Below are 15,497 nucleotides of genomic sequence, written 5' to 3'. Positions count from 1 at the left end.
GATGGGTTATATTCTAAAATGAACTTCTTCTTCTCCATCGCCATCCTAAATCAATTTTTTTATTGCAAATCATCATAAGAACTTATTGATTTATCTTGATATTTATAAACCCTCCATGGAAGAAGTAAACTCAAATATCCGGATATATATCCGGTTTTTATTAGTATTTTATTATTTCATTTTTTTTTTTTTTTTGGTTTTTTGTAAAAGTATATTCTTTTTTTATAACGCTTGGCATTTTAATTTGCCACCGATTTAGTGTTGGTGTATAAGTATTAGTGTGCTAATGATGATAATTAATTGAAAATCATTAATTAATAAAGTATAATATTTGTTGATGTGTGTTTTTTTTTATTTCGTAAAACACGTGTTAAATATTTACTTGTCGCGTACCAGAATTTTGCTTTTTTTTTGTTATATTTTTTCCCATACGAACAGCAAAAGCCACCCTCTGCTGTTGGCTGCTACTTTAAAAGTTATGCCCCGTTTTCTTTACAAATTCTCTGCTAATAATTATACAATTGTAGTTTAATATTTTCGTTTCTAGTTCAAGTGGTATGAGTATCTGTTTATTTAAATGCTTTAAGCATTTCTTATTGTCTTAGCTACTCTCGCTGTTTGGCTGGTTGAATGGCTGGCTGGCTGGCAGTTTAGCGTGCTTGTTTTGCAATGTTTAGGAAGTTGCCTACTTAAGTTGCTTTAGCTAATTTGGATATTTGACGTCACTGGAAATGATAGAGGCGATGATCATCGCCATGACTTAAGTCGGCATTGAAACCAAAAACAAAAACTCTAACAATGTACCATAGCAGACCTAGTCTGATGTTGAGCAGCTCTAACTAGTTTTTTTTGCTTTCCAGCTTAGACTCAAAATTAAAAGTTCGTATGATATGAGCATATGATAATGGGGAAAACGAAATGGAAAATAATCTGGAAAATTTGTGGGCCTTTTAAATGTAATGACGTCTAGTAATGACTTTATGGTTATGGCTGCGTTTGGTTGCAATGACGTTGTATATGATGCCATATACAGCAAAACGTGTTTACATATCAAATGACCGATTTGTCGTTGGCGTTTTTACTTTAAAATAAACGTGGATGCAAAAGGTTTGTGATGTCATTAAATTTATAATGGAGGAAATTATGACTGTGTAAATATTTCTAAAGGCTTATCACAGAAAGGAAACTTTTGCCTTATAAACAGACATTCATGAAAATAAAAAAAAAATCTAAACCTTGCCAATACTATCTCAGGTAGTAGGAAAGAACAAAAAAAAAATAAAAATAAATAAAATGAAAAAAAAAATAAAATAAAATTAAATAATGTAACCAAAAACAATATAAAATAAAAAAAAATTAAATAAAATACAATAAAATAAAAAAAAAATAAAATATAATAAAACAAAATTAAATAAAATAAAATAAAATAAAATAAAAGTAAAACAAAATAAAATAAAATAAAATAAAATAAAATAAAATAAAATAAAATAAAATAAAATAAAACAAAATAAAATAAAATAAAACAAAATAAAATGAAATAAAACTAAACAAATTAAAATAAAATAAAACAAAATAAAATAAAACGAAACAAAATAAAACAAAATCAAATAAAATAAAATAAAATAAAATAAAATAAAATAAAATAAAATAAAATAAAATAAAATAAAATAAAATAAAATAAAAATAAAATAAAATAAAATAAAATAAAATAAAAAAAATAAAATAGAATAAAGTAAAATAAAATAAAATAAAATAAAATAAAATAAAATAAAATAAAATAAAATAAAATAAAATAAAATGAAATAAAATAAAATAAAATAAAATAAAATAAAATAAAATAAAATAAAATAAAACAAAATAAAATACAACAATATAAAATAAAATAAAATAAAATAAAATAAAATACAATAAAATAATATAAAATAAAATAAAATAAAATAAAATAAAATAAAATAAAATAAAATAAAATAAAATAAAATAAAATAAAATAAAATAAAATAAAATAAAATAAAATAAAATAAAATAAAATAAAATAAAATAAAATAAAATAAAATAAAATAAAATAATATAAAATAAAATAAAATAAAATAAAATAAAAAAAAAATAAAAAAAAAATAAAATAGAATAAAGTAAAATAAAATAAAATAAAATAAAATAAAATAAAATAAAATAAAATAAAATAAAATAAAATAAAATAAAATAAAATAAAATAAAATAAAATAAAATAAAATAAAATAAAATAAAATAAAATAAAATAAAATAAAATAAAATAAAATAAAACAAAATAAAATACAATAAAATAAAATAAAACAAAACAAAATAAAATAAAATAATAAATAAAATAAAATAAAATAAACAAAACAAAATGAAAATAAAAACAAATTAATATAACTTAATGAAATAAATTAAATAAGAAACCAGTAAGGAAAGGCAAAAGTCGGGCGGAACCTTCTACATAATACCCTACACCACCAAGTCTACATACTACTTTTCAAACATGGAACCTTTATTGAAAGCTAACTAGACTTTAATTTTGCATTGTCTGTCGCAGATCTCTCAACGAGATGGCTGAACAGTTCAAAATTCACCTGTTCTGGCTTCCGGGCCACAGATATATCCGAGGGAATTCTAAAGCAGACGAGCTTGCGAGACTAGGTGCTACCTTTTACACTCAAGGGACACTGGAATATGTGGATATGCCTATAGCGACATGTAAGCAGGAGGAATAGCATCTTCCTTCTTCTGTTCCTGTGGTATCACAATGGATGAAAATGTCTAAGTGAATCTGAAGGCAGACTGCCACCTAATCTAACCTAACCTTTGCATCCATAGCAGCTATATAGATATATGGTCCGATTTGGACCAAATTCGGCACAGACATTGAGTGGTCTAATAAATACAAGTCACTATTCAATTTTGTAGAACAAAATTTTGGCCTCTTTGGCAGCCATATCCACATATAGACTAATTTGAACCATATATGACACGGACATCGAAAAGCATAACATAAGTCGCTGTCCCAAATTTCAGCGAAATCGGACAATAAATGCGCCATTTATGGCCCCAAAACCTCAAATCGACAGATCGGTATATATCACACCTATATCCAAGTCTGGGCAGATCTGAACCAAATATGAAAAAAGATGTCGAATGGCCTAATACAACCTCCTGGGCCAAATTTCGATGAAATCGGACAATAAATACGCCTTTTATGGGCTCAAGACTTTAAATCGAGAGATCGGTCTATATGGCAGCTATATCCAAATCTGGATCGATCTGGGCCAAATTGAAGAAAAATTTTGAAGGGCGTAACACAACTCAGTGTCCCAAATTTCGGGCTTGTCTGTATTGACATGAGTTTTAACATAGCCCCATAAAAAAAAATTTAAAAGGCGTTAAATAGCACTATCTAGGCGGCTAATTGGCCAGTTCCGAACATGAAATAAAATGTTCACCAAACTCGCCTCTCAATAAGTCCATTGTTACGCATGCTGTGTGGCATGTGGCACCGTCTATAACCTGATATAGCTCCCATACAAACCGATCTCCCGATTTGATTTCTTGAGCCCTTGGAAGCCACAATTTTTTTTCCGATTTGGCTGAAATTTTGCATGCGGTGTTCTTTTATGACTTCCGATAATTGTGCTAAATACGGTCCAAATCGGTCTATAACCTGATGTAGCCCCCAGAACCCCTGGAAGCCACAATTTTTTTCCGATTTGGCTAAAATTTTGCGTATAGTGTTCTCTTATGACTTCCAATAACTGTGTCGATTACGGTTTAAATCGGTCTTTAACCTGATATAGCTTCCATATAAACCGATCTCCCGATTTGACTTCTTGAGCCTTTGGAAGCCGGAATTTTAGCCCGATTTGGCTGAAATTTTGCATGTAGTGTTCTGTTATGACTTCCAATAACTGTGCCAAGTACGGTCCAAATCGGTCTATAACCTGGTATAGCTCTCATATAAACCGACCTCCCGATTTGACTTCTTAAGCCATTTCAAGGCGCAATTTTTGGCCGATTTGGCTAAAATTTTGCGTATAGTGTTCTCTTATGACTTCCAATAACTGTGTCGATTACGGTTTAAATCGGTCTATAACCTGATATAGCTCCCATATACACCGATCTCCCGATTTAACTTCTTGAGCCCTTTAAAGCCGCAATTTTTGGCCGATTTGGCTAAAATTTTGCCTATAGTGTACTCTTATGACTTCCAATAACTGTGTCGATTACGGTTCAAATCGGTCTATAACCTGGTATAGCTCTCATATAAACCGATCTCCCGATTTGACTTCTTGAGCCCTTTCAAGCCGCAAGTTTTGGCCGATTTGGCTAAAATTTTGTGTATAGTGTACTCTTATGACTTCCAATAACTGTATCGATTACGGTTCAAATCGGTCTATAACCTGGTATAGCTCCCATATAAACCGATCTCCCGATTTGACTTCTTGAGCCCTTTCAAGCCGCAATTTTTGGCCGATTTGGCTAAAATTTTGCGTATAGTGTTTTGTTATAACTTCCAACAACTGTGCCAAATACGGTCTTGAGCCCTTACAAGCCGCAATTTTTGTATAAATTTTTAGCAGAATCGATTGATGCACCTGTTTACTTGTTTTGGCTTCTTTTATAAAAATAAAATTCGAAATTATTGTGGATTTTATTTATTTTTAATCCCGTTTTCCCCTTCCCCAACTCATTTCTTGTTCATAGATTCCCATTATTAATTCAACATCTCCACATTGGGACAGCTGCCTGAGCTATCAAGACTTTGAACAGCAAAATCTTTGAGGAAAAACGTCATCGTTCAAAGTTTCCCAAAAGCATCATAAATTATACGAAGCAGGCACGTCAACACATGAAACGGCTAAAAAACAAAAACAAAACAAAAAACTATAAAAATAACACGCCACAGATTGTCTAGAGCATCGGTTGGAGGTTTTCGAAATAAATCTCACAGATGCCATTTCATTTGGGAGTTATTTACTCTCTTTTGTGGATTGTTTTTTTTTTTTTTTGTTTTTGTGGCTCTCTGGCACGAAGCAAGCTTTTTGCACGTCATCAGCATCATCCGTTTAGCTATTATAATAATTAAAACAATCATAATTTTTAATGAAAAAAAAAAAAACCTCCACAAAAGGGGAGCTTAGCGAAATTTTCACCAGCCAACACAAATGGCAGCGTGTTTAATGTCTTATTTACAATGACAAGTTGCAATCCACACCAGTCCAAATCCAAAAACGACCAAGACAGGCAGTCCCAGCCAGCCAAACAGTCAAGTAAACCATTTCAAATGACGTTTAGCGTTACCTTGCAGCAAATGCACCAAGGCTCTCCATAATCAGTGTGAGTTGTTAACTTAAAGCGATAAAATGTAGAAAAAATCCGATAACGCTAAAGTGGAAATTCGGAAAAAATTTAAAAAAAATTTTATATGGAATACGAAAAATAGCAGTTTAAAATGTTTTTTTTTTTTATTTTAAAAGATCATTTAAGGTTATAACCACCTCAGCTCTTAAATGACAATAATTTATTTTATATTTCAAGTAAAAATTGAAAAAAAAAAAGTGAAAAAAATGTTCGAAATTTTTAAAAAATGTTAAAAAAACTTCATATCCAGAATTCAATTTTAAAAAACTTGCTCCCTTAGTGTTCATAGAAAATTGATATAAAAACAAAAAATAACCTTGGCATTGCCAGAAACTTGCAAAATATCCTAGAATTGACGCTTGGGTCTTTCCCCAAAAAACTCCATGCTCCGCCCATGTCTTCTACACAAACTTCACAAATATTTTCCAAATATTCCCCGCCACACGCCAACTCCGTAAGCACCTTGTATCCATCAACCCCTTCTTTGGCATTTCCTTGTCAAACTGAAGAAAACTCCATTTACCAGACGCCACGCCGTGTCCGGAATTGTTTTGCCTCATTTGCATTCGTGCGCAAACGTTTTCGCAGTCATGGCAAATATGTTGTCAATCCGCCGGTGCTAATAACCCCATCATCATCAACATCCCACACATCATCATCATCTTCATCGCATGTGGCGTGTGAATTTTTTGCCAAAACAGAAAAGGTAAATATCAACATCAAGAAGGTTAACATGAAAAAAAAACAAAGGACCAGAAGCGAAACAAACAACCCCAACAAATATGCAAATAAAAATTTGAAAATTAAAAAAAAAAAACAGCACATAAATCAAAATTCAAATTCAAGATGTTAAGACAAAACAATGGGTAAAGATATGCGAGGAGAAAATGCAAAAAAAAAAACTAAAAGTTTCGATAATAAAAAAAAAACGAAAGTGAAAAATTTTAGGTAAAACAGTAAAAAAAGAAAAAATTTATTGAACTAAAAAGTTCAAAAACATATTTTAAGATTATTTTGAATATTACAAAAAGCAAAAACAAGTTTTATAGAAAAAATCTAAATCGATTTTGATGAAATCTTGCAGTTATATTAGGTTGAGTGCCAAAACTGTCCGTGCCAAATTTTGTCCAGATCGATTGAAAATTGTAGTTACTACGGCCATTTAAGTGCAAATTGGGCGATACATATATATGGGAGCTATATCTAAATCTGAACCGATTTTGATACAATTTTGCAAAAATGTTAAGATCAGTACCAAAACTATCCGTGCCAAATTTTGTGCAGATCGGTTGAAAATTGTAGCTACTATGGCCATTTAAGTGCAAATCGGGAGATACATATATATGGGAGCTATATCTATCTCTGAACCGATTTTCATAAAATTTTGCAAATATGTTAAGATCAGCAAAAAAACAATCTGTGCCAAATTTTGTCCAGATCGATTGAAAATTGTAATTACTACGGCCATTTAAGTGCAATTCGGGCGATACATATATATGGGGGCTATATCTAAATCTGAACCGATTTTGATACAATTTTGCAAATATGTTAAGATCAGCAAAAAAACAATCTGTGCCCAATTTTGTCCAGATCGATTGAAAATTGTAGTTACTACGGCCATTTGAGTGCAGATCGGTCGATACGTATAAATGGGAGCTATATCTAAATCTGAACCGATCTTTACCAAAATCAATAGCGTTCGTCCTTGAGCCAAAAAAATGATATGTGCTAAATTTCGTGATAATTGGAAAACAAATACGACCTGCACTTTGATTACAAGAATTTCATGGACTCGCAGACGGACATGGCTAAATCGAATCAGAAAGTGATTCTGAGTCGATCGGTATACTTATCAATGGGTCTAGTTCTTCTCCTATGGGGTATAAACACCACCTTCTATAGGTTATAAACACTACTTCCAAAATTACAGGCAAATCGAGTAATGATGGCTCAATCCAGAAACTCAAAAAGTCAAACTGGGAGATCGGTTTATATGGCAGCTATATCAGGTTATATACCGATTTAGACGATACTTGGAACAGTTGTTGATAGTCATACCATATGCAAAATTTCAACCATATTGGATAAGAATTGCACCCTCCAGAAGCCCAAGAAGTCTAATCGGGAGGTCGGTTTATATGGCGGCTATATCAGCATATTGACTGATTTAGACCATAGTTGAGACAGTTATTGGAAATGAAAACAGAACATTTCGTGCAAAATTTCGACCAAATCGGATAAGAATTGCGCTTTCTAGAAGCTCCAGAAGTCAAGGCCCAAGATCGGTTTATATGGCAGCTATATTAGTTTATGAACCGATTTGAACCATGCTCGACACAGCTGTTGAAAGTCATAACGAAACACGTCGTGCAAAGTTTCAGTCAAAACGGATAGGAATTATGCCCTCTAGAGGCTCTAGAAGTCCAATCGGGAGATCGTTTTTATGGCGGATATAAAGGGTGATTTTTTTGAGGTTAGGATTTTCATGCATTAGTATTTGACAGATCACGTGGGATTTCAGACATGGTGTCAAAGAGAAAGATGCTCAGTATGCTTTGACATTTCATCATGAATAGACTTACTAACGAGCAACGCTTGCAAATCATTGAATTTTATTACCAAAATCAGTGTTCGGTTCGAAATGTGTTCAAATTTTGACAAATTTTGTTCAGCGATGAGGCTCATTTCTGGTTGAATGGCTACGTAAATAAGCAAAATTGCCGCATTTGGAGTGAAGAGCAACCAGAAGCCGTTCAAGAACTGCCCATGCATCCCGAAAAATGCTCTGTTCGGTGTGGTTTGTACGCTGGTGGAATCATTGGACCGTATTTTTTCAAAGATGCTGTTGGACGCAACGTTACGGTGAATGAACACATTTCGAACCGAACACTGATTTTGGTAATAAAATTCAATGATTTGCAAGCGTTGCTCGTTAGTAAGTCTATTCATGATGAAATGTCAAAGCATACTGAGCATCTTTCTCTTTGACACCATGTCTGAAATCCCACGTGATCTGTCAAATACTAATGCATGAAAATCCTAACCTCAAAAAAATCACCCTTTATCAGGTTATGGGCTGATTTACACCATACTTGGCAAAGTTTTTGGGAGTCATACCAAGACACTTTAGCAAAATTTCAGCCAAATCGGATAAGAACTGCGCCCTGTAGAAGCTCTAGAAGTCAAGGCCCAAGATCGGTTTATATGATAGCTATATCAAAACATGGACCGATTAAGCCCATTTACAATCCCAACCGACCTACATTAAAACGAAGTATAAGTGCAAAATTTCAAGCACCTAGCTTTACTCCTTCAAAAGTTAGTGTGCTTTCGACCGACGGACGGACAAGGCTGGATCGACTTAAAGTGGGGGGGGGTCTTAGACTTATATTTCGAGGTGTTACAAACTGAATGACGAAATTAATATACCCTCCATCCTATGCTGGAGGGTATACAAAAATATTTTGTATCAAAATTCTCAAGCCAAGGCAGAAATGCATTTTTTTTTTCGTACATATGAAACAACTCTGTTTTTGGGAATTCGGATCATTATCAATTGAATTATTACCCATCATTCATCTTAATTTCCTTGGCATAGCCTTGCATGAGTAATTGTTTATGTAATTAACATTGAGAAGTGTTAAAAAGTGACTAAAAGTAATCAAAAGATATTTTTTAAAAAATGTTAATGGCTCACACACATATGGGGACAGCTTAATAAAAAAATGCACACTGACAATATGTGACCTTGCAAAAAAAACCTATGTCATAATTAAAAAAAAAAAACAACAAGTAAAAGCGTGCTAAGTTCAGCCGAGCCCAATCTTGGGAACCCACCACCATGGATTCTGCTAAAAATTTATACAAAATAAATTTTGTTGTGGGGCATAATTTTATTCTATTGGGTTGCCCAAAAAGTAATTGCGGATTTTTCATATAGTCGGCGTTGACAAATTTTTTCACAGCTTGTGAGTCTGTAATTGCATTCTTTCGTCTGTCAGTTATCAGCTGTTACTTTCAGCTTGCTTTAGAAAAAAAGTGTAAAAAAGTATATTTGATTAAAGTTCATTCTAAGTTTTATTAAAAATGCATTTTTTGGCAACCCCATACATACCAAACTTCTGCCAAACCAGCAAAACTTAAAGCTTCTAGGAACCGAACAAGGATCATAGAGAGACAGGTTTACATGGGAGTTATATCAAGTTATAGACAGATTTTGGCCTTCTTTAGCACAGTTGTTGGAAGTCGTAACCAAAAATCGCATGTAAATTTTCAGCCTAATCGGACAAAAATTATGGCTTCCGGTGGCTCAAGAAGTCAAATCGGGAGATCGGTTTATATGGGAGCTATATCAGGTTATAGTGCAATTTGGACCGCACTTGGCACAGTTGTTGGAAATTGTAACAGAACTTTGCATGCATAATTTCAGTCAAATCGAATGAAAATTCCTGCTGACAGAGGCTCAAGAGGTCAAAACGGGAGATCGGTTTATATGAGTGCTATATCTTAATCTGAAATTGAAGAGGGATGTCGAAAAGCCTAACACAAGCCACTGTCCCAAATTTCGGATCTTAAATCGAGAGATCGGTCTATATGGCAGCTATATTCAAATCTGGACCGATATGGGCCATATTAAAGAAGGATGTCGAAGGCCCTAAAACAACTCACTGTCCCAAATTTTTGGCAAAATCGGACAATAATTGCGCCTTTTATGGGCTCAAGGCTTTAAATCGATAGATCGGTCTATATGGCAGCTATATCCAATTCTGGACCCATCTGAACCAACAGAGGTTCAGAGGCTCAAGAAGTCAAATCGGGAGATCGGTTTATATGAGAGCTATATCTTAATCTGACATTGAAGAAAGATGTCGAAAAGCCTAACACAACCCACTGTCCCAAATTTCGGATCTTATATCGAGAGATCGGTCTATATGGCAGCTATATCCAAATCTGGACCGATATGGGCCATATTAAAGAAGGATGTCAAAGGCCCTAAAACAACTCACTGTCCCAAATTTTAGCAAAATCAGAGAATAATTGCGACTTTAATGAGCTCAAGGCTTTAAATTGAGAGATCGGTCTATATGGCAGCTATGCCCAAATCTGGACCCATCTGAACCAAATTGAAAAAAGAAGTCGAATGGCCTAACAAAACTCACTGGCTCAAATTTCGACGAAATCGGACAATAATTGCGCCTTTTATGGGCTCAAGGCTTTAAATCGAGAGATCGGTCTATATGGCAGCTATATCCAAATCTGGACCGATCGAAGCCATATAAAAATGGAAATCGAAGGGCCTAACACTGTCCCAAAATATAGTAAAATCGGACAATAAATATCAAGAGATCGGTTTATCCGATGGATGTCGAAAAGCTGAATGCGCCTTTTATGAGCTCTAGACCTTAAATTGGCAGATCGGTCTATTATGGGGGCTATATCATGATATAGTCCGATATAGCCCATCTTCGAACTTAACCTGCTTAGGACAAAAGACTTGGCGTAATTTTAACAGAGAGACGGACGGACAGACATGGCTAGATCGTCTTCGATTTTTATGACAATCAAGACTAACAAAGGGTGATTTTTTAAGAGCTATAGGAAAGTTTCCAAAAAAAAATTTTATTTGATTCGATAGTACGGTCTAATGTTTGAAGATTATTACATGCAAATGTTGATGGTGACTGCGCCTCAAATGGTCCATCCGCTTAGTCCTATTTTGGCTTACTTTTTCTAATATTTCACCCGGTATCTCATGTATAAATGCTGCAATGTTGTCTTCCAATGTGTTAATTGAAGCGGGCTGTAAAGGCATGAGCTTTAACATAGTCCCACAAAAGATAGTCTAAAGGTATTAAATCGCACGATCTAGGCGGCTTATTGACCAGTCCTGAACGTGAAATAACATGTTCACCAAACTCGCCTCTCAATAAGTCCATTGTTACGCGTGCTGTGTGGCACCGTCTTGTTGAAACCACATGCCATGCAAGTCAATCTCTTGCATTTTAGGCAAAAAAAAGTAGGATATTATCCCCCAATAGCGCTCACCATTCACAACTACATAACGATTGACATCATCTTTGAAGAAGTGCGGCCCAATGATGCCACCAGCCCATAAACCGCACCAAAATATGACTTTTTCTGGATGCATTGGTAGCTCTTGCTATGCTTCTGCCTGGTCTTCACTCCATATCGCCATTTCACCATTCACAGCTACATAACGATTCACATCATCTTTGAAGAAGTGCGGCCCATTGATGCCACCAGCCCATAAACCGCACCAAAATGTGATTTTTTCCGGATGCATTGGTAGCTCTTGCTATGCTTCTGCCTGGTCTTCACTCCATATCGCCATTACACCATTCACAACTACATTACGAGTCACATCATCTTTGAAGAAGTGCGGCCCAATGATGCCACCAGCCCATAAACCGCACCAAAATGTGACTTTTTCCGGATGCATTGCTAGCTCTTGCTATGCTTCTGCCTGGTCTTCACTCCATATCGCCATTTCACCATTCACAGCTACATAACGATTCACATCATCTTTGAAGAAGTGCGGCCCAATGATGCCACCAGCCCATAAACCGCACCAAAATGTGACTTTTTCCGGATGCATTGCTAGCTCTTGCTATGCTTCTGGCTGGTCTTCACTCCAAAATCTATAATTCCGCTTATTAAGTTGCCCATTGAGCCAAAAATGAGCTTCGTCGTTGAACACAATGAAGCGTGCGATTAACTTTCTTAACATAGCACGCATTTTGATAATAAAATTCAATAATTTGCCAGCGTTGTTCGTTTGTAAGACGGTTCGTGGTTAAATTATAGACCAAACGGAAGATGTTTGACAGTGAAACAAAACAAGAAACATGCGTAAGTTGTTTAAACCAGTGTTGCCAAAAAGATAATAGCGAAAAAATCACAGTATGGGTTGCCCAAAAAGTAATTGCGGATTTTTTAAAAGAAAATAAATGCATTTTTAATAAAACTTAGAATGAACTTTAATCAAATATACTTTTTTTACAAATTTTTTTAAAGCTAAAAGTAACAGCTGATAACTGACAGAAGAAAGAATGCAATTACAGAGTCACAAGCTGTGAAGAAATTTGTCAGCGCCGACTATATGAAAAATCCGCAATTACTTTTTGGGCAACCCAATATATCGTCAGATTTCCGCTCCTAGAGACACTGAAAACGAATTTTTAAACCAATCTTGCCAAAATTTTGTACAACGCTTTCCTAGACAATTTTTACAAAATTTATAAAGTTTCGGTTCAAATTTTGATATATCTCCCATATATATATTCGTCCGATTTTGAGAAATATAGCAATATAGTGCATATTTTTTAATTTATTGTACCGAAATTTGGCAGAAAGAGTTTTCTCTTGACTCTCAACATTACTGGTGAATTTCAAGGAAATCGGTTCAGATTTAGATATAGCAGCCATGTATATATATCGCTAGATTTTCGCTTCTAGAGCCACTGCAAGCGTATTTATTGACCAATTTTGCCAAAATTGTGCACAACGCTTTCCGGTATACATATCGCCCGATTTGCACTTCTAAAGCCACTGCAAGCGTATTTATTGAACAATCTTCCCAAAACTTTGTACAACGTTTTCATCGACGACTTTTACAATAGCTATGAGGTTAAGTCGAAATTGGTTCAGATTTAGATTTAGTTCCCATATATATGTTCGTCTGATTTTGAGAAATATTGCAATCAAGTGCTCATTTGTTAACCGATTCTCTCGAAATTTTGACAGGTAGGATTTTCTTATGCTCTTAGTATTACTGGTGAATCTCAGAGACATCGGTTCAGATTTAGATATTGCTGTCATATATGTATATCGCCCGATATTCACTTCTAGAGCCACAGCACCAAACCAATCTTAGTACACCAAGCTTTCTTCGACGACTACCACAACATCTAAGAATTTTGGTCAAAATCGGTTCAGATAGATATAGCTCCCATGTGTATCGCAGTTTGAACATATTTGCTCGAAAAGCAAACCCATCTGAAAACACCCGCTGAGGTACATCAAAATTGGTTCAGAATTAGATGGATTTAGCTCCCACTTTGTACTTATAGAGTAGGTGTAGGGAATTATATAGTCGACACCGCCCGACTTTTGCCTTTCCCTTACTTTTACTTACTTTAATTGGCTATGACAGAATATTTCTTCCACTAGCCGAACGTAGAATAGCGTTCCAAGCGCCTCGATCTTCTGCGCTCATTCTAAAATCTCTGACACCAAGTTTCGAGGTGTCTCCCACAACTTGATCTTTCCATCGGGCTTTTGGTCTTCCCGGTTTGCGTGTACCACCGTGTTTGCCTTCAAAAGACTTCTTTGCTGGAGCTTCTTCATCCATTCTAACAACATGACCTAGCCAACGCAGCCGTTGTATTTTGATGCGTGTAACTATGCTATCGTCGTCATACAGCTCATACAGCTCGTGGCTCATACGTCGCCTATATTCTCCGTTAACGCAAACTGGTCCATATATTTCACGAAGAATCTTTCTCTCAAATACTCCAAGCACTGCCTCATCTGCTTTCACAAGTATCCATGCTTCAGAACCATATAACAGCAAGGGTAGTATCAGTGTCTTGTAAAGTGTAGTCGTCGTCCGTCGAGAGGTGGCCTTGTTGCTAAACTGCCTACTTAGTCCAAAGTAGCATCTGTTTGCCAGTATTATTCTTCGCTTTATCTCAAAACTGGTGTCATTCGTTTCGGTTACGGCGGTGCCGAGGTAGATAAAGTTACTGACTGTCTCAAAGTTGTGGTTCCCAACTTTCTCCATTTTCTTTATCTGCTCGGTTGTGCAAGGCTTTTTGGGAGTTGAAACCATCCATTTCGTCTGATCTCCATTTACTGCCAGACCCATTTTCACTGACTCTCTTTCGATTCTTTCAAAGGCTGCAGTTACTACTTCCGGTGACCGACCTATGATATCAATATCGTCGGCATAGGCGAGTAGCATGTGCCCTCTTGTGATTAGTGTGCCATATCTATTCACTTCTGCATCTCGTATAATCTTCTCCAGCAGGATATTAAAGAGATCACCCGATAGGCTGTCTCCTTGTCTGAAACCTCGTTTGGTATTAAATGGTTCGGAGAGATTCTTTCCTACTGAGGAACGCGTATCAGCAAGTGTCATCCTGCAGAGTCTTATTAATTTTGCAGGGATACCAAACTCAGACATGGCTTGAAATATCTTTGAACGTAAAGGAGTATCGAAGGCGGCTTTGTAGTCAACAAAGAGGTGGTAGGTGTTGATTTGTCCATCTCGGGTCTTTTCCAGGATTTGGCGCAGTGTGAATATCTGGTCTAGGGTGGGTTTACCTGGTCTAAAGCCGCATTGATAGGGCCCAATTATCTCATTGACTTTAGGTTTTAATCTTTCACACAGTACGCTCGAGAGTATCTTGTATGCGATGGCGAGGAGACTTATTCCTCTGTAGTTGGCACATTCCGTCTTGTCTCCTTTCTTGTGTACGGGACATAGTATGCTGAGGTTCCAATCATCGGGTATGCGTTCTTCTAGCCAGATTGCGCAGATAAGCTGATGCATACGCCTTATCAGCGTGTCGCCTCCGGTCTTCAATAGTTCAGCGGGTAAGCCGTCGGCTCCTGCTGCCTTGTTGTTCTTTAGTCGGGTTACTGCTACTTGGACCTCATTCTGACTAGGAGGTAAACATTCTATACCATTATCATTGATTGGTTCTGCGGTATCCACTTCGCCGCCAACGGCGGACTCTAGCAGTTGGATAAAATGTGCTTTCCATATCCTCAGCATGTTATCTGTGTCAGTTACCAGATTTCCTTCTTTGTCTCTGCAGGAGGATGTGCCAGCACCAAAGCCATCGGTTTGGTGTTTAATTCTTTGGTAGAATTTCCGGACTTCATTTTGACTCCTGTACATCTCAATTCGCTCGCACTCACGTCTTTCCATTTCCTTTTTCTTTCTGCGGAATAGACTTTTCTCCTCTCTCCTTTTCTCCCGATACCCCTCCTTCATCTGGCGCGTTGCTACTGATTGCAGGGTTGCTCTATATGCCGCATTCTTGGCTTCAGTAGCATCTCGACACTCTTGGTCGTACCATGGGTTTTTTGGAGGAGGCTTT

General features: G+C 35.7%; 1 protein-coding gene across 6 annotated transcripts in view; it reads left to right on the top strand.

The window, feature by feature from the left end:
* Positions 1-15,497, top strand: part of LOC106087095 (inositol-trisphosphate 3-kinase A) — an 89,249-nt gene that overhangs the window by 52,596 nt on the left and 21,156 nt on the right. Inside the window, exon 1 of one of the 6 annotated variants that reach the window (XM_059368124.1) lies at positions 5,619-6,076. The exons of the other annotated variants lie outside the window; for them this stretch is intronic. Coding sequence (XP_059224107.1) covers positions 5,765-6,076 — 312 coding nt within the window. The 5' untranslated portion in view covers positions 5,619-5,764. Of the gene's footprint in view, positions 1-5,618; positions 6,077-15,497 lie in introns of those variants that run through there. 6 annotated transcript variants of the gene reach the window in all.

This window comes from Stomoxys calcitrans, chromosome 4 (genome assembly GCF_963082655.1).
Source record: "Stomoxys calcitrans chromosome 4, idStoCalc2.1, whole genome shotgun sequence".
Lineage (NCBI taxonomy): Eukaryota > Metazoa > Arthropoda > Insecta > Diptera > Muscidae > Stomoxys > Stomoxys calcitrans.
The sequence above is the reverse complement of the archived record's forward strand: the minus strand, read 5'-3'. Positions and strand labels throughout refer to the sequence as shown.